We start from the raw sequence: 19,937 nt of genomic DNA on the forward strand, positions 1-19,937 counted from the left end.
AGACAAATATATCTCTTTGGCTGATGAAATGAAGCTCTTAAGAAATACTTGTTTAAAAGGATGTGGCTTAGGGCATTGCTGACTATACTCACTTGCCTACACTGGACCTTTTGACTTCTAACACTGAATCTTCTTTTTTTCTTTGAAACTGTGTTTTAATTTTATTTTTGCTTACCAAGTTGTAGACACCACAAAAATAGAGCAAATAATCTCTTAGGGACCTTAATTCAGGCATTTTAGGGTCTTGGGATTTTGTGAAATGGAACTATTAAGGGCAAGGGAGATCAGCTTTCTGGGATAGCTGGTGGAAGAACTCTATTGTCTTTTGAACTGAGCCTGAGACACAAAGAGGTCATATTTAGCAGATGCATATGAGTTCATATTAATTAAATAGTGCCAATTGTAATTTAATGGTAAAGGAAATAGCATGAGAATTTCTTGAATCTATTTGATAGAAGCTATCCTTTATACTTTTTTTTTTGAGTCCGGTCGTGGGGCCTGAACTCTGGGCCTGGGCCTGGGCCTGGGTGCTGTCCCTCAGCTCTTTAGCTCAAGGCCAGCACTCTACCACTTGAGCCACAGCGCCACTTCCGGCTATTTTCTTTTTGCTTATATGGTGCTGAGGAATTGAACCCAGGGCCTCATGCATGCAAAGGCAAGCGCTCTACCACTGAGCCACCTTCCCAGTCCCTCCTTTATGCTTTTTTACTAGTAGGTTATTGAGAAAGTTAAATAGCTTAAAAATGAGAGAAAGTACATTCACATTGATGCCAACTCTAGAAAAAATCTAGATGTCCATTTTCTCTTACTCCAGCCTCTGCCAGCTTTTCCTAACATTGTCTTTAGCATCAATTTTCAGCCCTAACTAATAACTTAGAGTTACTTGCACAAGTGTTATTTCCAGAAATTTCTTGACATGCTGCTTATAGACAAGTAGAGAAGAGGAGTATATTTGGAAAATAACATAAAAATTTTGGTCTTGCCTGCCTGCTTCTCTTCTTTGTCTGAAGGGCTCTTTTGAATATAGTCATAAGATTTAGAGTCATGCTTTCTGCTTTTGCTTTCTTGGTCCAGTTTCCTCCATTATAAAGTGCTACTGTCATGGCAGTCTACATGGTTAACAGTGAGTGGGTTTTGTTTTCACACTGGATATTGAGGTAGAAGTTGCTTGTTTTAGCTTGTTTCTTATGGAAGGTCAAGTTTTTAGAAATAGTCTGAGATCTTCAGTTTCTGTATCAAAATTGTGTTTTAGGAATCCAGTTGAGGAGAAGTTGAGGAAAAAAATACCTTTGCTGAAGAAAATCGTCATAATACTTAGTTTTCTTATTTAATTTTGTTGGATATTTTAACGCTTATTATTGTTACTTTGTGTTACAGAGAAGAGGATTTGTTAAAAAAAAAAAAAAAAAGATAAATCTTGCTGAAGTGCTCTGGTTGTTTTGGTCATTAGTATAATGTTACTTGCCCCACAGGAAAAAGAAATTTAATCCTTCCTGCTCTGGTTCTGGAGCTGCTAATGAGTCTAGAAATGACCCTCAAGTGAGCCACAGGAATAGGCGTATCAAGGAAAAACATCACCTTCTGCTCTTAGAAACTGATAATTCAGGGGAAAAAATTAGTTTCCCCAAATTTTGCTAAGTGTCTATATTTAGAAATTTGACTTGTTGATTGCTGTAGCCAAATGACCTTCTTCTTCACATTTCTGTAAAGATGATGGCCCCCCACCTTATAAAGTTAAGTAAGCACAGGGCCTTTCTAGCCCAGAGGAGCCACATCCGAGCAGTTGCAGTTCCTGTAAATATCTTTGGATGGGTTTTGTGGGCTTTGTTTTAGTTTTCACGTTTACATTTATTGGTGATTTATACCCTACAAATGCTTTCAGGCAATATGGGAATTTGTCTCATTGAGAGACTAACATTCAGTGGATGTCGAGGTAGGAGGCCTTAGTGTCTTGTGAATTTTTTTTTATGAGCTCTCCAGGAAGCCCTAAAAAGCCCCAGAGTTGGAAGGTTACATATTTAAATTGCCTTTACCTATAAGGCTCCCAAAACTTTCATGTTTATCAGAATCTATCATTGAAATGATTGAGAAAACACAGAATTTACAGGATCGAAATCATCTCTAGAATAAGAACAAAGAATGTGTTTTAACAGCCAGAAAAATGAATTCTTAATCAGGAAGTTGCCTCACTTGAGAACCACTGCTTAATAAATACATGATTTACTCGTAGGTACACTGTGGTGCTTGTTTCAAAACAAACGTATGTGGAAATAACAAGATTTTCATCTGTGGGATGTATCAAACTACCTTGAATGATTGAAGTTAACTTTAATGAATACAATTCTGGGTATACCTCAGAAACCATAATCTTATTTCTTTCTTTTCTTTCTCATACTCAGTTTATTCATTTTCAGCACATTTGTAGCTCATTCAGTACCTTACCAAGTGTATCACAATAATTTGTTGTGTATTTGATTCTAAGAGGACTTGTCCATTTATAAATGGGTACTTACTTCATGGATACAGATTGAGTCATAATATGATCCAAGATGATGGCGATTCTTTATGTTATGAAAATTGGTTTTATAGTTCAATGAGAATTTGCCTTATTTACAGACTCCTCAACCATACCTCTCTCCCCTCCTTCTTGAGTATCTGGATTATTTTTTAAACAGTCCAGGGCTTGAATTGTTCAGGCTAGAATTTTACCACTTGAGTTATGGCTCCACTTCTGGCTTCTTTGGGTAATTAATTGGAGATAACAGTCTTATAGACTTTACTGCCTAGTCTGTCTTTGAACTAGGATCCTCATATTTCAGCATCCCCAGTAGCTAGGATTATAGGTGTGAACCACAGGTACTCAATAGTATATGGCTATTTGAGCATTCTAGCCAGGGCCTGAAAAAATGGGGGGATTTGTCCTATTAGCATAAAAATCATAGCATGCTATAAATACTTCCTAAGGAAAACATTTGCCATAAACAGCCTTAATTTAGAAATCCTATGACCTGTAAACTGAATTTTGATCCTTGGCTATGTGAAAGCGGTGCCAAAAGGCTTGCCAAAAGGCTTACAAAAAAAGATTAATAAGGAATTGTTACAAGTGAGGAATTTCTGTAGTGTTTTTCATTAAGCATGTCTTGGAGGAATTGTGAAATATGCAATGTCTGCAAACTACCCTGGTCTGCAAAGTCAAGTGAACTGTGAAGGTGAGGGGCTTTAAAAACACACTCCTCTCCCTTTTGTATTCTGTTCTTTGTATATTAAAGAACATTGATCTACCAAGTGGCGAAGGGGATACTATTTGGAGGTTTAATTACAGCCAGTGAGTGTTATTGATGCTATCAATCAGTGAGACCCAGGGAAAGGGCCTGGTGCCAGATCATTCAGTGTAATTAAATACCTCAGGACAGGATTCTCAAGGTAAAGGGAAGTGCTTCTGCAAATTTGAAGCATGAGAACACTTTGTCTTGGAACAAAGGTAAAGGTGTCTGTCCCCCCTCCTCATTGCCCTCTCTTTACATTTCTGTGGGTGTTCTATAAATGGCAATGATACGGTCTCTTTATTGTGTCCTGTGAAGGTTGTCAGGCTTTCCTCAAAAATCCTCTTGTAAAATCTTTACAACTGTCACACAAAGGGCTTCAGGAATACGGTAATTATTTTTTGTGAAAGCTGTTTGGGGGCATATACAGCTCAGGTGTCTAATAGATATTTGTAGAATGAAGGATCGTCTTTGAATGAGACTATTAGTCTTGCAAATCAGTTCATTTAAAAAAAGTTTTCCCTGTGGTTATTCTCTAATGTCTAATCATGTTAAGAGAGAAATATCGTGGTAGATTTAAAGTCATAAAACACTCAATAATGTTGCAGGGCTTATCCACTTAAGAAGTGAGTAAATTTTTCATAGTTGTATGACTTACATCAAGTCTACAAAATACATAGGCTCAAAGGGGAGGCTTTGTCATATTTGTATTGAGCTTTTCTCCTTTAGCATATGCGCAGGTATATGTATATCACACAAATTTTTCCCCACCCTATTTTAGGGCTAAATACCATGGGCAGCCTCAAACGGTCCCTTTTAATGCTTTGTTTTGTTTTGTTTTTAAAATTGATACTCAGTTTCTACTGATTGAGACCACCAAAGATAGACTGAACTTGAAAGAAAATGAGCTGCTTTTATGTGTTTGGGCATATGTATCTAGATGTGTACATTATCTGTATCCCTCACAACAGAATCACGCCAAGCCCCACGCACTGTTTTAAATGTTGTATCATTTAATTCAAAATAGGTATGGGTACAAATTTTAAATTTAAAACAAGCACTTGAATGTATCATTTAATTCAAAATAGGTATGGGTACAAATTTTAAATTTAAAACAAGCACTTGAATGGGAGCTGTTAGGAAAAATAAAGCTTGTTTTTTGTTTAAAAGATGAAAATTATTTTTGAGGAATTTTTCTCTGAATGTTGAGGTATTTTTTTAATATATACCTTTGTGTATGTCTATGTGTGTTTTAAGATCATGGCTTGAAGCCAGCCCAGGCAAGAAAGACTTTTTCCTCTAAGTACCAAAAAGCTAGATGTAGAGCTGTGGTTCAAGTAGTAGAATGACAGTTTTAAGTGTAAAAACTAAACAACAGCATCTGTTCCCCGAATTCAAGTCCCAGTATCAGCATACCTCTCCCCACCTTGCCAAAAATATTGAATTAAGTAATTCTTTTATGTGAGCTTTTTTAATGTAATATCCATCACCCTTTGTGTCTTTGTCTATCATCTGAATCTATTTTATGTATGTGTCTCCCCCTCAGAACTTAGAGTATGTGAAAAATCCTAAACCTGGCTTGATGAGAACTCTTACCTTTTTTCATATATTGCCAATCAGCACTATTTGACTTATATTCTTTAAATAGTTCTAGGTTACTTATACCAGCCCGTGCATGGTCCTTTGACATTTTAATTACATTTAAATCTGTTGACAAGTCTTTAGATCAGGGAAGGAGGAAGCTTAATTTGCCAAGAAACCATTTAGGTATTTGTAACATTTGTGGGTCTTACAAAGTTATCAGAACAGGCAAATGGCCTTAAAAGCAGCAGGCAAGAAGCAAATGAGAAGCCTTGTGGATCAGATGATTTACAGGCTTTCTGTGGCTATACCATGCCTTAGACTTACTGGATATTCAAGTACTACACAAATGATACCTTAACTCTATATTTAGAAATAAAGTTGCAGCGATTATCTTGATAATATGATTTCTGCTAGCAATCTTGAGAAAACCCATAAGAAGTTATTACTGGAAAATGGCTAAGAATTGAATAAGTACAGCTATTATTCTATAAACCAGTTTACTGTATTGTTTCCAAAGAAGCAATAAAGAAGCCAGTTGTTTAGGCAGTTTCCACAACTTCTAATCATCCTTGCCTGAGAGGTACTTCAGAAATAGTTTTTGCATAAGGGCACGGAACATACCCACTCATTAAGTACTGGAGTACTTACTTTGCTAAGAATTGATTTCAACCCTCTACTTGCTTAAAACCCAGGACCAATAATTTTCACTTAATACTGAAAAGACTTATCTATTACAGGTGTATTTAAATTGATATGAAGTACTAGTTGTAGGATTTTTAGTTTTTCTCTCGTTATTCCACTTGTCCACCTTCAGAAGCTTTCAATTGCATTGCTGCTACCCTACCAGGAAGCTTTGAGGCACTCTGGTACTTAGGTAGTATTGAAGAAGCTCAAATACATCTCATACAAGGAACTGTGATTTCCCTTCTTTATATTGCTTGAATGTCTTGTTATATTTAGTTGAACTATCTAACATGAGAATTATGTATATGCTCAAGTAGACGTTCTAGTATTTTTTCCCTACTAGGAGATCCCATTAAAACATTGAGCACCTTGTTGCTCAATGGACTTACAATCTATCCTCTATGCAGAAACAAATTTGTAAACCTAATCAGGAGTTGGCTAAGTCAATTTGTTATTATTGTGTTCTCAAAATGTGTACTGTTTGTCATTTTATGCCTTTTTGGGGTTTTAATTGAATAAATTTGTATGTGAGAGAATGAGGAGGTTGGAGGATTTAATATGTAATAGTTTGATTGGGGAAAGACAAGTAAGTTGAACTTTTGTCAGCCCATTGAAGATTCTGGATGTCGACTCTGCTTGAGATAAGACAGTCTCTTCCTCAAGGTGCAGGCTTTCCTGCATATTCCTCAGCCCTCATCTTATACTAAAATGTATAATGCCCAAGAATTGATTATTTACAACTGCCATGAACTTGGAAGATGCCTTAATTATTGTTTTTCTATCAGTGTATGTACAGTGTCCTTGTGCAAAGTCCCCCTCTCTGTATCTTATTATCTTACCTCAAAGACAATAGAGTTTTTGTTTCAGAAATGGCCAATAATGACAATATCCTATTTATTTCGCCAGTACTAGGGCTTGAACTCAGGGTCTAGGCACTGTCCCTTAGTTTTTTTGCTTAAGGCTGGCTATAGTACTTGAGTCACAACTCCACTTCTAGCATTTTGCTAGTTAGTTGGAGATAAGGGTCTCCTGGACTTTACTGCCTTGGTTTGCTTCAAACTGTGGTCCTCATATCTCAGCCTCTGATTAGCTAGGGTTACAGGTGTGAGCCACTGGCATCCAACTTCCAGTTTTATTTTTCACATGTAGAGATGCTTAAGCAGCTTGGAAGACACTTAGGTTGTAGGTTTAATTTCAAGACTATCTTTGGGCTGAGGTTTAAGCCTTGTAGTAGAACAGTGGGCTAGCATACATGAGGCACTAGGTTTCATCCCTAGTCTTTTAAACAAAAAAGTTAAATGCAGTGGTCCATAACTATAATCACGTGTTTGAGGCCAGCCCAAACATATTTAGGGGAGACTCTGTCTCAGACAACACGATGCAGCTGGGTCCTGGTGGCTCATGACTGTAAGTCTAGCAGCTCAGGAGGCTGAGATCTTAGGATCATGCTTTGAAGCCAGCCTGGGTAGGAAAGTCTGTGAGACTCTAATCTCCAATTAACGTTGGGGGAGGGGGGGTGGATGGAGCCAGAAGTAAAGCTGTGGCACAGGTGGTAGAGAATTAGTCTTGAGTGCAAAATCTCAGCAACAGCACCCAGGCCCTGAGTGCAGGCCCCATTATCTGGCACAAAACATGTAAGCAAAAAGGGCTGGGGATGTGTCTCAAATGGTGTAGAGCGCTTGCCTAGCACAGGAAAGGTGCTTGGGTTCAATCCCAGTTCAGAAAAAAGGAAGAATATATACACCATTTGTCTCTAGTGACCTGAGTTATCTCTAGTGACATCATCTACTATAGCTGAGGAGAGACAAGTGTAAATGGGCAGGAGTGATCTGCCAGCTATCATACTTTAATAGAAAAATAAAGATATTTTTCAAGACAGCCTATTCGGCCCTAATTTAAGTGATATGCATCAGTGAAACTGAGTAATACTTAAGCCTAGTTCAGTGCAGTTTTAAAAGGTTGTGAGAAGACATTTGTAAAAGGAAATCTAATTTATGTATTCTGTGGTTTATGATTAGTTTAATACAAATCTTGCAACCATAGTACTTTTTTTTTTTTTTGTGGCTGTTCATAGCTTTTTTTTTTTTTTTTTGTCATGGGGCTTGAACTCTGGGCCTGGGCACTGTCCCTCAGCTCTTCAGCTCAAGGCGAGCGCTCTACCACTTGAGCTACAGCGCCACTTCCGGTTTTCTGGTGGTTTATTGGAGATAGGAGTCTCATGGTCTCTCCTGCCTGGGCTGGCTTTGAACCGCGATCCTCAGATCTCAGCCTCCTGAGTAGCTAGGATTACAGGCGTGAGCCACCAGTGCCCGGCTTGTTCATAGCTTTTAATATTAACTTAAACCCACATCATATGACCAGTTAGTAAGACATTGCTTATTCTTAACTTTATCTTTAAGTTGAAGCTATGATTGACTTGATTCTAACGATGCTGCTCTACTTGAAAATGATACAAGGCTAAGCCAGGGAGCCTCCCAAATGTATATAACTAGTTACTGGCTTCTCTTTCTTATGTGATATTTTAAAAAGATGATAATCTTTAAAAAGGCAGAAGCATAAAGGACATTTTTTTCAAGGGTGAGCAATGTCGAAATTCAGTGCATCTCTGAATAAAGATGCAAAACCAAAACTCAGTGAAAGCTCCTGAATAATAAGGGGTAACGGGGAGGGGGCAAATGAAAGTGACTTGGGTTCAAGCTGGTTAACATCCTGTATGTGCACATGTGAAATGCCAGTGAAATTAAGTAATTAGCATACACTAAAATCATGAATGACAAGGATGTAAACCAGATTTGCTTGGGTGGGGATACTAGTAGGAGGATGGAAAGAGTGAATGATGAATGCAGTGTAAATACTTTGTGTGTGTGAAAATAGAACACTGAAGTTTGTTGAGAGGAGAGTCTAATCAAGATATGCATATACATGTGAAAATGTAGCCCCTTTGTATAATTAAATGGTGCTTCTAAAAATGTTCTTTAAAAAAGTAGAAGCATAAGATATGAACTGTTGTAGATTGGTAGAAAGCCCTAGTCTCAGCACTCTTAGTTTTTCTCTCTTTATTCAGAAGATTTGGTTCTTTTGCACACATCTGCTAAGTAAATACTATTACTACTAAAAAAAATACACAGTCACTTCATTAGTGGAACCACTCATTTCAGTGTGTTTTTTATTCTCTTTAAAAAGATTTATTTATAAAGCTGAAGTTTTTATCTTTTTAAAAATTTTTTATCTTCTTACAATCTCTCTTCTGGTATTTCCTTGGAAATATCTGATCTTTCAGTAACTTTCATTTTATTATTTGTGTTTTAAAGCTGTATTTCAGTGAATGGTATACTGGAAAATGCATTAACAAAGAGGCAGGACCTGTACCCTACACTCAACTCTATCTGGATAAGCCACTTTGCCCTTTGTGGTTGTTGTTAGCATCTTTTCTAACTATAAGAAATTGAACAAAATGACTTCTGTATTTTCTTCTTGTTCCAAAATTGAGACCCCCTCCTCTCCACCAAACAATATAAAAAATTGTTTCCTTTAGTGATTTAAACCCCAACTTTGGGAACTGAAGATTTTTTAAAAAAAATGTTTAATAGAGTTTTCAAGGTGCTACCACTTAGGGATTTTGGTAATTTTTATTATATCAGATTGTGACTTCTCAAACTTTTAAACAAAATTTCAAAGATAAACTCTACTTAGTGGGTGATTATACATCTTTTTTTATAATACATGTTTTGTGAGTACCAAGGTGTATAAAGTAGGATGATGACAAGGTTTCTTATATTAAGCGGTTAGCCACTTACAAGATAGAGTAAAAGATGAGCGAAGTCTGTTTTAGTCAGTATTTAAGGGGGAAACACGTATTATGCACTGTGGGGTGCAAGTGGAGAGGTACTAAGTGAGGCAGCAGTGGACAGAACTGATGAGCATGGATTTTAGAGAGCAGTTAGTGTCCATGCAAACTCTGAAGTGACTGAAACTCATGTGACTAGAAGAAAGCACTTATATAAACACAAGAAAGTGAGAGGCCAGGATGTTTTGGGGAATACTTCTGAAGGTTAGCGTGTTCTATGGAGAAAGTAACAGTGCCTTGAGCCCAAAGGACTGAGACATTTTAAATTCATCTTAAATCATTATATAACCCTGGAAGGATTTTAAAGGAGAGTTGAACTATCAAACGTATTCTACCATGTTTATGACCTCTCTTGAGTTAAAACAATCCTTATTTAGGTTCAAGACATTTAACTCAGTAAATCTGAGTAAAACTTGGAGGTTCATATATATTTTCCAGTGATAGTTTACCAAATTCTGTAACTACATTAATCTATAATACCTTTTATAATCCTCCTTATTAGATGTGATTATTTCCTGTAGCTGTAATACCTTTGCTGGAGTTACTCATTAATTTCTTACTGTTTTCTCAGGCTTCCTTATTTTTGACCCATTGTGAAACATGCCCTTTCTTGTTGAAAACTTAATCTTGGACTAAGATATGCATATGTCTTGGTGTTTTAAGATTTAGACTTGGCAGGGTTTGCATTTGGAAGCAGCTCGTCTTTGTTGTGAGCCAGATTGATAGTCTGTAGCCTGAATTGTAGTTAGAAATGACAACCCTCTGTACATGCTACTTGTGAGCATTTCTGGAGCTATGTTGTGGGACTAGCTGACTATATACACAATGGTATCACAAGACCTTTGCTGTCCCTACCAGAGACAGACCTAACTTTTAGTTAGTGTTCCTCATTCTAAAGATAATCCCATGAAAACATCAAGTTTTTGATATGAATAGTTTCAATAGGAATAACTATGGCCTTTTCTACTCCAGCTGGAGAGATTGAATGGATCTTTTTTTAATATCTGAGGTAGCAAGTACTAATTTTTAGTTCTCATACTTCTATTCGTCAGTCAGTAATTGACAAGTGATGAAAGTAGTTCATTGGTGATCTTGTCAGTGGGTTATTTTTTCAAATGTTCTTAGTTTAAGAGAGGAGCAATTGCTTTGTTCTTTCATGGGCCATATCACTGTATTTTGTTAGCATTAATGTCACTATAATTGATCTTTTCATTGATGAGTCAGAGAAAGAGAACAGTTGTGTTTTTGGATAAAAGCGTTTCAGATGAACTTGTGTTGGAAGCAATGTATTGGAATATTAAACTTCACATTTAATAAAATCAGTTCTTCTCCATAAGAATTTTTTCATCCCTTTTAATTCTGTGTATTTTGATTAACTTGTGTTTTGATAACCTACTCTTAGTATGTGTGTTACTCATCGTTGCATGTTTAATGTATAATTAGTTTTAGATGCTGATGAAGAAATGAGATTTTAATTACAAGGAATCTAAGAATGTTTCAAATTACTCTGTTTTTGAGACCTAATTACTTTGCTAAATTTATTTTTATCTCTATTTTGTCCAGTCTAATCTCTGTGTAGAACTATTTGAGACACCATTGGCTAGAACATTTATTTACCTCTTACGTCTCACTGCTTCCTCTCCTCCAACCCCCTGAGTAATTTTAGCATTATGTGTCTTAGTTTATTATATCACTTGTAGAGTTGTGAGAACTTCCAGGATAAACCTGAGTTGTAAATTGCTATCTTTGGAGTAGATTGGTGTTCAGTTTTGTACTCCCTGTATCATCTTTAAATATTTAAATTGCAGACTCCCTGGCTGCCTCTTAAATTAGATCCTTCACTTAGTAGTTTTGACATTTCATAACCTTGCTCCTCAGGCATTAAATATTCACCTGTCTAAATGGCAGTGAGAATTTAAAATCCTAAACCATATATTAATCCAGCAAATGTAGATTGGAGGATAGCTTGCACCTGATAAGGGAAGAAGCTATTGATGCCATAGGGTATGTTCTGGAAGTTCATTGTAAATGAAGTATTTCTAATTCAGAATCTGTCGTTTCAGTCAAACACTCTCTTGAGTTTTCTCCAAGGGAATTTAGTCTTGAAGACCATAAAGATATTTAAACACTTCGAAGCTGAAGATAGTCCCTGCACGGTTCCCTGGATGAGTATTTAAAACAAAGCACCAATACAAGTTCCAAACCCACAGAAAAATCAGAGTGGAGGAGAGTTCTGCTTATTAAATAAAAAATGAGGCATGGTAACTGATTTAAATCCCTGAAGTGTAAATCCTTATCCCTCTGCAAGCCTTCTCACTTGGTCTAAGTGCATCTTATACGTATAATTCTTTGAGATGGAAGAGGACATGTTTTCCTTTTCCTAAAAGAAAGGCTGTTCGTCACAGTGATATCTTTAACAGGGAGGGGAAAAGGAGCTACTTTAATTTGGAGAGACAATGAAGCAGTAGGAGTGAAACCAGTCTGGGAGGAAGGGAGGGATAGGGCAAATGTCCTTCTTTACACTTCTTGGAAGTTAGAGGTTAACTTTGTTACTTTCTCTCTCTAATTTTTTAAAAAAGTCTTTAAGCAATTGTACAAAGGAGTTTCAATATAGCATGTCAATATTTGAGTACATCTTGATTGCAGTGCTTATTTCCTTCCCACCTTCTCTTCCTCCTTCCCACTTCCTCCTTCCCTTTTCTACCTTTCCCCCTCCTTTCTCTTTGCTCTTCCCCCTCCCTTCCCTTGTACCAGTCCTGGGGTTTGAACTCAGGATGTGAGTGCTGGCCCTGAACTTTTTTGCTCAAGGCTAGCGTTCTACCACTGGAGCTACAGCTCCACTTTGAGGTTTTTTGGTGGTTAATTGGCGGTAAGAGGGTCATAGACTTTCCTGCCTGTGCTGTCTTTTGAATAGTGATCCTCAGATCTCAGCCTCTTGAGTAGCTAGGATTACAGACATGAGCCACTGGCACTTTAGTTCTTAGAACTTTAGCATAATGAAATGAATTTTAATTTTGACGTTCAATTTTTTCCAGTTAATCTCAAGTAGTAACCACAATTCTCAGGATAAACTACGTTAAAAATATGAATAGAAATAGATAATTTGGACTTAACTATGTTTTCTAACAAAATCATGTTTTCTGATGTCTTTTGTCAGTTTCGTTGTGTGCCTGAATGTGTTTAAACAGCCAAGAGTCATTTAATTTGTCCAAACTCTTAAAAAAAAATGAACTGATAAGCTACCACAGTGTGGTACTGTGAAAAGAAATCTGAATGAGACAATGATCGGGGACCAAGTGGGGCCAAGATTACAGTGTGAATCCACACAACACTACTGGTGTCTAACCTTAGGCAGGTGGTTCACATCACCTTTGTCTGTTTCCCTAGCTGTAAGTGACTTTGTGTGTTCTACCAGCCAATTGGGATTGTTTGCAGGGCCCAGAATACCATCCTTGATTGTGCTTTTAAATGTCACACTTCTCTGGTCTAAATGTAATTTAGAATTACTCAGTTTTATCATCATGAGTTTTATACAGTCTGGTCATATCTGTCCTATAACGGAATGCAGTTCTTTGATGAAACAACTGGAAAAAAATGCTGTTTTGAGATTTGTCTTGAAGGCCTTTTAATGTGTATAGGAATTAAAGGAACAATGAACTGAAGACTGAATAATGAAGGAAAATATAACTGACCCAAGTGTGTTTTCAATTTTTATGTAAGAACTAAGTAAAAACCTTTTCTTTTCTAAATATATTTTAGAAGAACATTTAAGACACTCCACTCCTATTCATCTGAATGAGTAAATTATTCTGGTCCACTGTAAAAAACGCAGGTTATTCTAAACTGCAGTGGCCTAGGCCTTTATCTACATCATCTGCAGGTGGATGTGGATGTAACTAATATGTTAGTTCACTGATATTTCTAGACTCTGTGCTAGGCATTTTGTATTGGAAGTTAATTATGCCTACTGTAGAAAGAAGGTGCAATTATTAGTATAATAGGCTTAAATAGTTTGTCCTGACTTCAAAGAGCCTGTAATGAATTGGACCTAGTTTTGAATCTGGGTACAAAGATTAGAGAACTGTCCATCATCTTTAACCTCTGTTATTCTGCCCTCTACTCTGCTGGAACTCAGCGTAGATGTTGCTTGCCCACTTCTGCTTGTTGGCTTCACCAGTCATTTGTAGTTAGCCTCCTTTGTGAATGTATGTGCTTTTCCTATAGCCCAGAGGAAGTGATTCTTTTTACGCTGAGTACACTTTAGTCATGTAATCTGAGCAGAGTGACTGCTGACTTGCTGAGAGCTCCCTGCTACAGAAATAAAGCCACCAAATCACAGATATGGACATGGGCCAAGTGGTGGGAGTTTTAGCTTCCTTAGATAATTGGGAATTGTAGTCTGGAAAAGAACCTTGGGTATTCATTTATTCACATCACTGAATTCCATATATTATTTAGTGACTGGATGGTTCAGCAGTTATATCAGTCCCAAGACTAGATTCCCACAGAAAACTTTGATAAGTTGAAATTTTTCTTAATTTCTTATTTTGTACTGTGTTTAAACTCGCAGTATCCATTATTCCTAATTACACAGGCATAGAGGAAAAAGATGTATGTAAATATGTTTCTTTCTATCACTGTTTCAAATTCCTTCTTTTCATAACATAGGACAGACCTACTTTGACTTCCAAATAAATCCTTCAGAACAGGTGATATATTTTCCCTTGTTAATGAGCAATAAAGCTTAAGAGTAGTAAACACTCTTGGGACAAGGGTGAAAGATAGACAGAATTTTATATGGTAATTTAAAACTGTGTAATAGCTATGGGTTTAATTTGAACCAAGAAGAAAATACTTGGTTCTTCATAATAAAAGTTTTGTTTTTGTTTTTTTGTTTCGTGGGTCGGTTGTAGGGCTTGAACTCTGGGCCTGAGCACTGTCCCTGAGCTCTTCAGCTTAAATCAAGTGTTCTACCACTTGAGCCACAGCACCACTTCCAGTTTTCTGGTGATTAGTTGGAGATAAGAGTCTCACAGGGAATTTCCTGCCCAGGCTGGCTTTGAACCGTGATCCTCAGATCATAGTATCCTGAAATAGTAAGGATTGATTACAGGAGTGAGCTACCAGCGCCCAGCTCATGCTAAAAGTTTAAAAAAATGTTAGTATTGATTAGAAATTGTTCTTTTTGAGGGTTATAAACTATATTGAAGGTGGATACCAATAACCATATTATACTTCCCTGGCAGAGTTAGACATAGTATTGTTTTTACAAATGATGCCAATGATGGTCTGGTCTATATTGCAGAATTTCGGTCTTTGCAGTTGGATAGCCAAGAAAAACTGAGTTAACCCAAAGGGAATGTGGTTGTGACTAGTTGTGGGGACTAGCTGTTTAAACCTGGCTTGGGATAGATGGTGGGCAAGAGATGACTTTATCAGCTGGACCATAAATGCTTTGGTTCAGTGAGCTATGATAGAACAGGAGCATCGGTGAGGTATTTCAACATTCATCACATGCTGAACATTAACTAGACCCTGAACATATAGTAATGAGTGATACAAGAATAATGGTTATATACTTTTTTGTCTTCCATTCTTGTAGAATTTTGAATATTATGGTTCAAAGTTAGGGCATATTTTGTTAGTACATTACATGGCAGGTAAAGTTAATCAAGAACTAGATCTGAAATATTTGTATAATATATGATAAAACTATTCATATTATAATCCTTATAATCTGACTCTAGTCAAGAAGACAATTAATTGACAAAGGCAAACATGGATGTAGTTCATTCATGTATCTAAATTCCTGGGAATTTATGGGAGTGAGTTACTTTGTCATATATCACCAGAGCAAACTTATTAATTAAGAGTGCATATTTAGAAATGTGGTCATACTATTCTCAGAGATGAGATAGGCTGGGATATGGGACCTAAAAATGTGTGTGATGAATTTAGGGCCTGTAAGCTTGGCGTGATTTGCCCCATGTCTGTCTTCTTAAGGGATTGGTCTCACAGAGGACAAGCTGTTATTGTCATACTATGTTCTATGCACCTGACCTCATGTGTTTTTGAGAACTTTAAACAGTCATAGTGATAGATGCCTTTTTTTCTACGTAGAGGATAGAATTTCCCATTTGTCTAAAACTTCCAGAAATGAGTAAAGCAGTTAATATACTGCTTATATATTAACATCAGTGTTTGTTGTATGCTTTTTGAAAAAGAATACTTTGGCAGGCTTTAGGTTTCTGAAAGGTGGTGACCAAGTGGGCATATGCACCTAATTCTATTCCCCTCTTCCAGGTTTCCTATGCTCGCCCAAGTTCAGCTTCTATCAGAGATGCAAATTTATATGTCAGTGGGCTTCCAAAAACAATGACCCAAAAGGAGTTGGAACAGCTGTTTTCCCAATATGGACGCATAATTACTTCTCGTATTCTTGTGGACCAGGTCACTGGTAAGTAGGCAGTGGTTCTGGACAGTCTTTTGCTCTGTCGGACTGGCAGATTGTGAAATACTCTGTCTTCCTCTACTGCAGTCTTGCCTCTAGAACACATCAAAGGTATATGTGGGCCAGAAAATGCAATTTTCTGCTGGAATTGTTCATAAATATGCATGGACAGAAATAGATTGTGGAATGTTGTGAGTGAGCTTGAGTCATTTCCACCCTGAAGGTTCAGGTTTGAAGCCTGTTTCATGGCTTGTAATAAATTTATGATGCTATAATCTTCATTTTCAGGCTTCTCCATAAAGAAAGCCCCCATTTTCCCTATAAAGTACTAATAAACAATCTTATTTGTGTAAAAAGCAGAGTTTAAGCTGCGCTGGGCATCTAGTTCTCTGAAGGAGGGTTGTGCTGCATCCACTTTCCTACTTGCTGTTAAAGCTGTTTTCCTGGTTCATGCTGTGTTGTATAGGCATAGTTTAGTGTATACAGTTTTGAAGGTTAAATTTTTATTTTATGCTTAATACAACTTTTGATCAAAATGAAATGAGAGGAATAAGATGTTGTTAAAACTTTTCTATAGCAGGAGCACTTCTGGTTAAAGCTTTTACTTAGTGGAAAACTGACAAAATAGATTTGACTATTGGCTTTTCAAAATAAGTTGCAGGCACATTTTTTTCCATTCTAAAAGCCATGTTTATTCTTCTCGAAACATTTTTAAATATAGAGAAGCATAGTAAGGAGGATAAAAAAATCACCTAAGCAGTCATATTACAGTCTGATATTTACAATAGGAGAATATTTTTTTAAAAAAGAGACAACTTAATCCCAGAAAAGAGTTAGGCCATTTTTTAAAAAAAATCTTTAAGGGGGCTGGGAACATGGCTTAGTGGTAGAGCACTTGCCTTACATGCTCGAGGCCCTGGGTTCGATTCCTCAGCACCACATAAGAAAAAAGCCGGAAGTGGCGCTGTGGCTCAAGTGGTAGAGTGCTAGCCTTGAGCTGAAGAGCTGAGGGACAGCGCCCAGGCCCAGAGTTCAGGCCCCACGACCAGACCTCCAAAAAAAAATCTTTAAGGGAAGATGAATTTAGTTGATTTGAATCTGATCAGTGCTCCCTGTGTTATGGCTCCCTCTGCTCTTAGTTGGTTTCATAGGAAGTACTGCTTTTACAGGAGAAATATACCACTGTATGCATACCTAGAAGAATGACCAATAGATTTTATGGTTCTGAGAAGAGTTTTTTGGTTAAGTGATTGTATACAAAATATGGTTTCTGCTGCAATAATTGTAATACTATGCATGCATTCAATGTATCACACAGACTGCTCCTGGGGTTAAGTAGAAATCTAGTCATAATATTCAAACAAAGCTTGTTCTGAGTGATATAAACACTTTTCATATTGTTAATGTTTTTTAATTCATTAGATTTCATTGGTAATACAGAAAGCTCATGTTATTGTTTAACTGACAGTGAGTGTATCCAGTGCATGTGGGGTAACAGGTGGGCCTAGGTCACTATCTGGTATTTTACTCAGTGATTCTCAACTGCAGTCCCACACTGCAATATCAGCAACCTTATGGAACCTTGTAGAACTGCACATTTTGAGCCTTATTCAGAAACTTACTTGTAAAGTTAAACTCTGAACCTGGACATTTTACTCTCTGGTTTTGCTGATGCAGGCTCAAGTTTGAGAATCTTTGGTTTCAGTGACTCAACCAGTGTGGAGGCCAATTCATTGCTATTCTAATGCTTTCCTAGTGGAACAGTCAAGTCCTAGATAGTATTTTTAATAGGAACTACAGCATAAAAGAAAAGATATATTTGCTTCCATTCTATCTTTCAAGGAAAACCTACTCCCTTTTCCTTCATCAATATAGTTTGGATACTCTAGATCCTTTGAGATTGCAGCTTTTTGTTTTATGGTGACCAGTTACAGTTGGCCAACTAGCCTGTTCATGCTAATTAAATGCCTGTTTCTCATAAACTGGAAAAATCTTGACCATTCTCTTGCTGTGGTCATTCTTTTTTTCCAGTGTGAGGAGAATATGGATAGGGAGTGACTTCCATAATAGTGTTATTGCTGAGGCTAGAAAGTTTTCATGTTCTTCTTACTTATTTCCCAATATAAGTTCTCTTTTGATCCCTGTTCTCTGGGTAGTTACTTTCCCGATACTAAGTACAGATAGCATCATAAGGAAGCTTTAGAGAACCAGAATAGCTCTTCAGACATTCTTATTTGTAAAAGACCTACATCTATGCAGTATTATTAACCTTTAAAATTTTAGCTGAAATATATCTCTTTACCATATTGCCTGATTTCAGCAGTTTTAGCTCATATTTTGTTGTATTACCATGAAAAAGAGAGCCTCTACGCTTCCCATTTCTGGACTGCATGTCCAATAGTATGGTTTGAAAAATAGGCAAGCCATTGACATTATTATGGAGAATTCATGAGGGAGAGAGAGGACATGAGAGGAAAGCATTGAGAGAACATGGATATACATACTTGTACTTTCTTGTCTTTTTGTTTTGTTGGAAGACATGTGATAATGGGTACTCAGTATAGGTGATTTCATGCATTAAAAAAAATGTAAAATTGCGATTGTAGCCGAATTGCTAAGGTAAAAATTTTCTTTTTACACTTTTGGGGCAAATATTATGTGTGAGTCAAAAGATTTTCTCAAGAAGAAAAATTAATTTGTCCTTTTTTCTTTCCTTCCCTCCTTCTACTCCCCCCTTTTCTGAATCTTTACTCAAATCTACCATAGGTATATCAAGGGGTGTAGGGTTTATTCGATTTGACAAGCGGATTGAGGCAGAAGAAGCTATCAAAGGCCTAAATGGCCAGAAACCTCCTGGTGCCACAGAGCCAATCACTGTAAAGTTTGCTAATAATCCAAGCCAAAAAACCAATCAGGCCATCCTTTCCCAGCTGTACCAGTCTCCAAACAGAAGGTATCCAGGACCGCTAGCTCAGCAGGCACAGCGTTTTAGGTAAGTCTGGTTTAGTTCTCCTGTCCAGCTACTAAATGAAGAAAATGCTTAGCTTTACTGTCTAGTGCTTTTAGCACAGAATCTCTGGTTTGCTTTTGTCTTACTAGTTTTATTGTTCCTCCCTCCCTCAGTCCTTCAGAATCTACTTGAAGAATAACATCGTTTTTAAAATTCAAAATAGGGACAAAAGAACAATTATTTACAATAGTAGTTCTCCACTAAGGGTAATTTTGCAGGTAATAAACATATCTGAAGACATTCATGTTGCCATAAATTGAGGGGGAGATGCTACTAGCATTTACTGTGTAGAGATTAGGGATGCTACTAAACATTCTACAATGTGTAGGAGAGCTAGTAATAATAAATTATTTGACCCAAAACATCAGTTGAGAAATCAGCCTACAGCTTGCTAGGCTCTAGCAAATTGTTTCCAGAGCTTCTAATTTCCCTTTCTTGGTTATTTTCTTGGTCAGATTTTATGTTTGTGTTTCCATGTTTAGGTCAAGCTCTTTCAGTTAATCTGTTTCAATAGTACCTGTTCTATTTAAGAATCTATAACCTATGTGAATATCCTAGTTGATACCAATGGATCTCCCCATCCCCCTTTTTTGTTGTTAGTTCAGAAGATGGCATACATTTTCTGTAATGGAACTATAATGAAACTTTATAGGTTATGGTCTTTGCAACTGTGTTTCTTTTCTTTCAACAACGATCAAAGTATAAAAGTCATTCTTAGCTGCTCCTGGGCCATGCAGTAACTAGTAGCACTGGATTTGGCCTGTGGATGATAATTTATTGACTGGTAGGATGATCATGACATTAGCCCAAAGAAGGGACCATCTCAATCTATGAGTATTCTAATTAATCATACCAGGACTCACTCAGAAACATCTCTGATGTGCTTGAGAGAAGAACAGTCACTTTAAGAAGTTCATCAGAGACACAAGGAGGTTCTGGTTTTATAAACTAAATACTCAGTTTTTGTTTGCCCAAACATTTTAAGGTATCTTTTTTGGCCATATGAAACATAGCCATTATAACATCAAGTACATTTGAGCTTTATTTCGTACCTTTATGAGACAGGATAGTTATCAAAATTATAATCACATAATTAAC

At 36.9% G+C, this 19,937-nt stretch overlaps 1 protein-coding gene across 8 annotated transcripts in view; it reads left to right on the forward strand.

Annotated features, from left to right (window-relative positions):
* The window catches only part of Elavl2 (ELAV like RNA binding protein 2), a 164,699-nt gene that overhangs the window by 133,636 nt on the left and 11,126 nt on the right, over positions 1 to 19,937 (forward strand). For all 8 annotated transcript variants that reach the window (XM_042692917.1, XM_042692910.1, XM_042692912.1 and 5 more), the window contains 2 exons: positions 15,682 to 15,835; positions 18,596 to 18,821. In XM_042692917.1, coding sequence (XP_042548851.1) covers positions 15,682 to 15,835; positions 18,596 to 18,821 — 380 coding nt within the window. The remainder of the gene's footprint in view (positions 1 to 15,681; positions 15,836 to 18,595; positions 18,822 to 19,937) is intronic.

The sequence above is a fragment of the Dipodomys spectabilis genome, unplaced genomic scaffold (assembly GCF_019054845.1).
Source record: "Dipodomys spectabilis isolate Male_0828 unplaced genomic scaffold, ASM1905484v1 ptg000158l, whole genome shotgun sequence".
NCBI classification, from domain to species: domain Eukaryota; kingdom Metazoa; phylum Chordata; class Mammalia; order Rodentia; family Heteromyidae; genus Dipodomys; species Dipodomys spectabilis.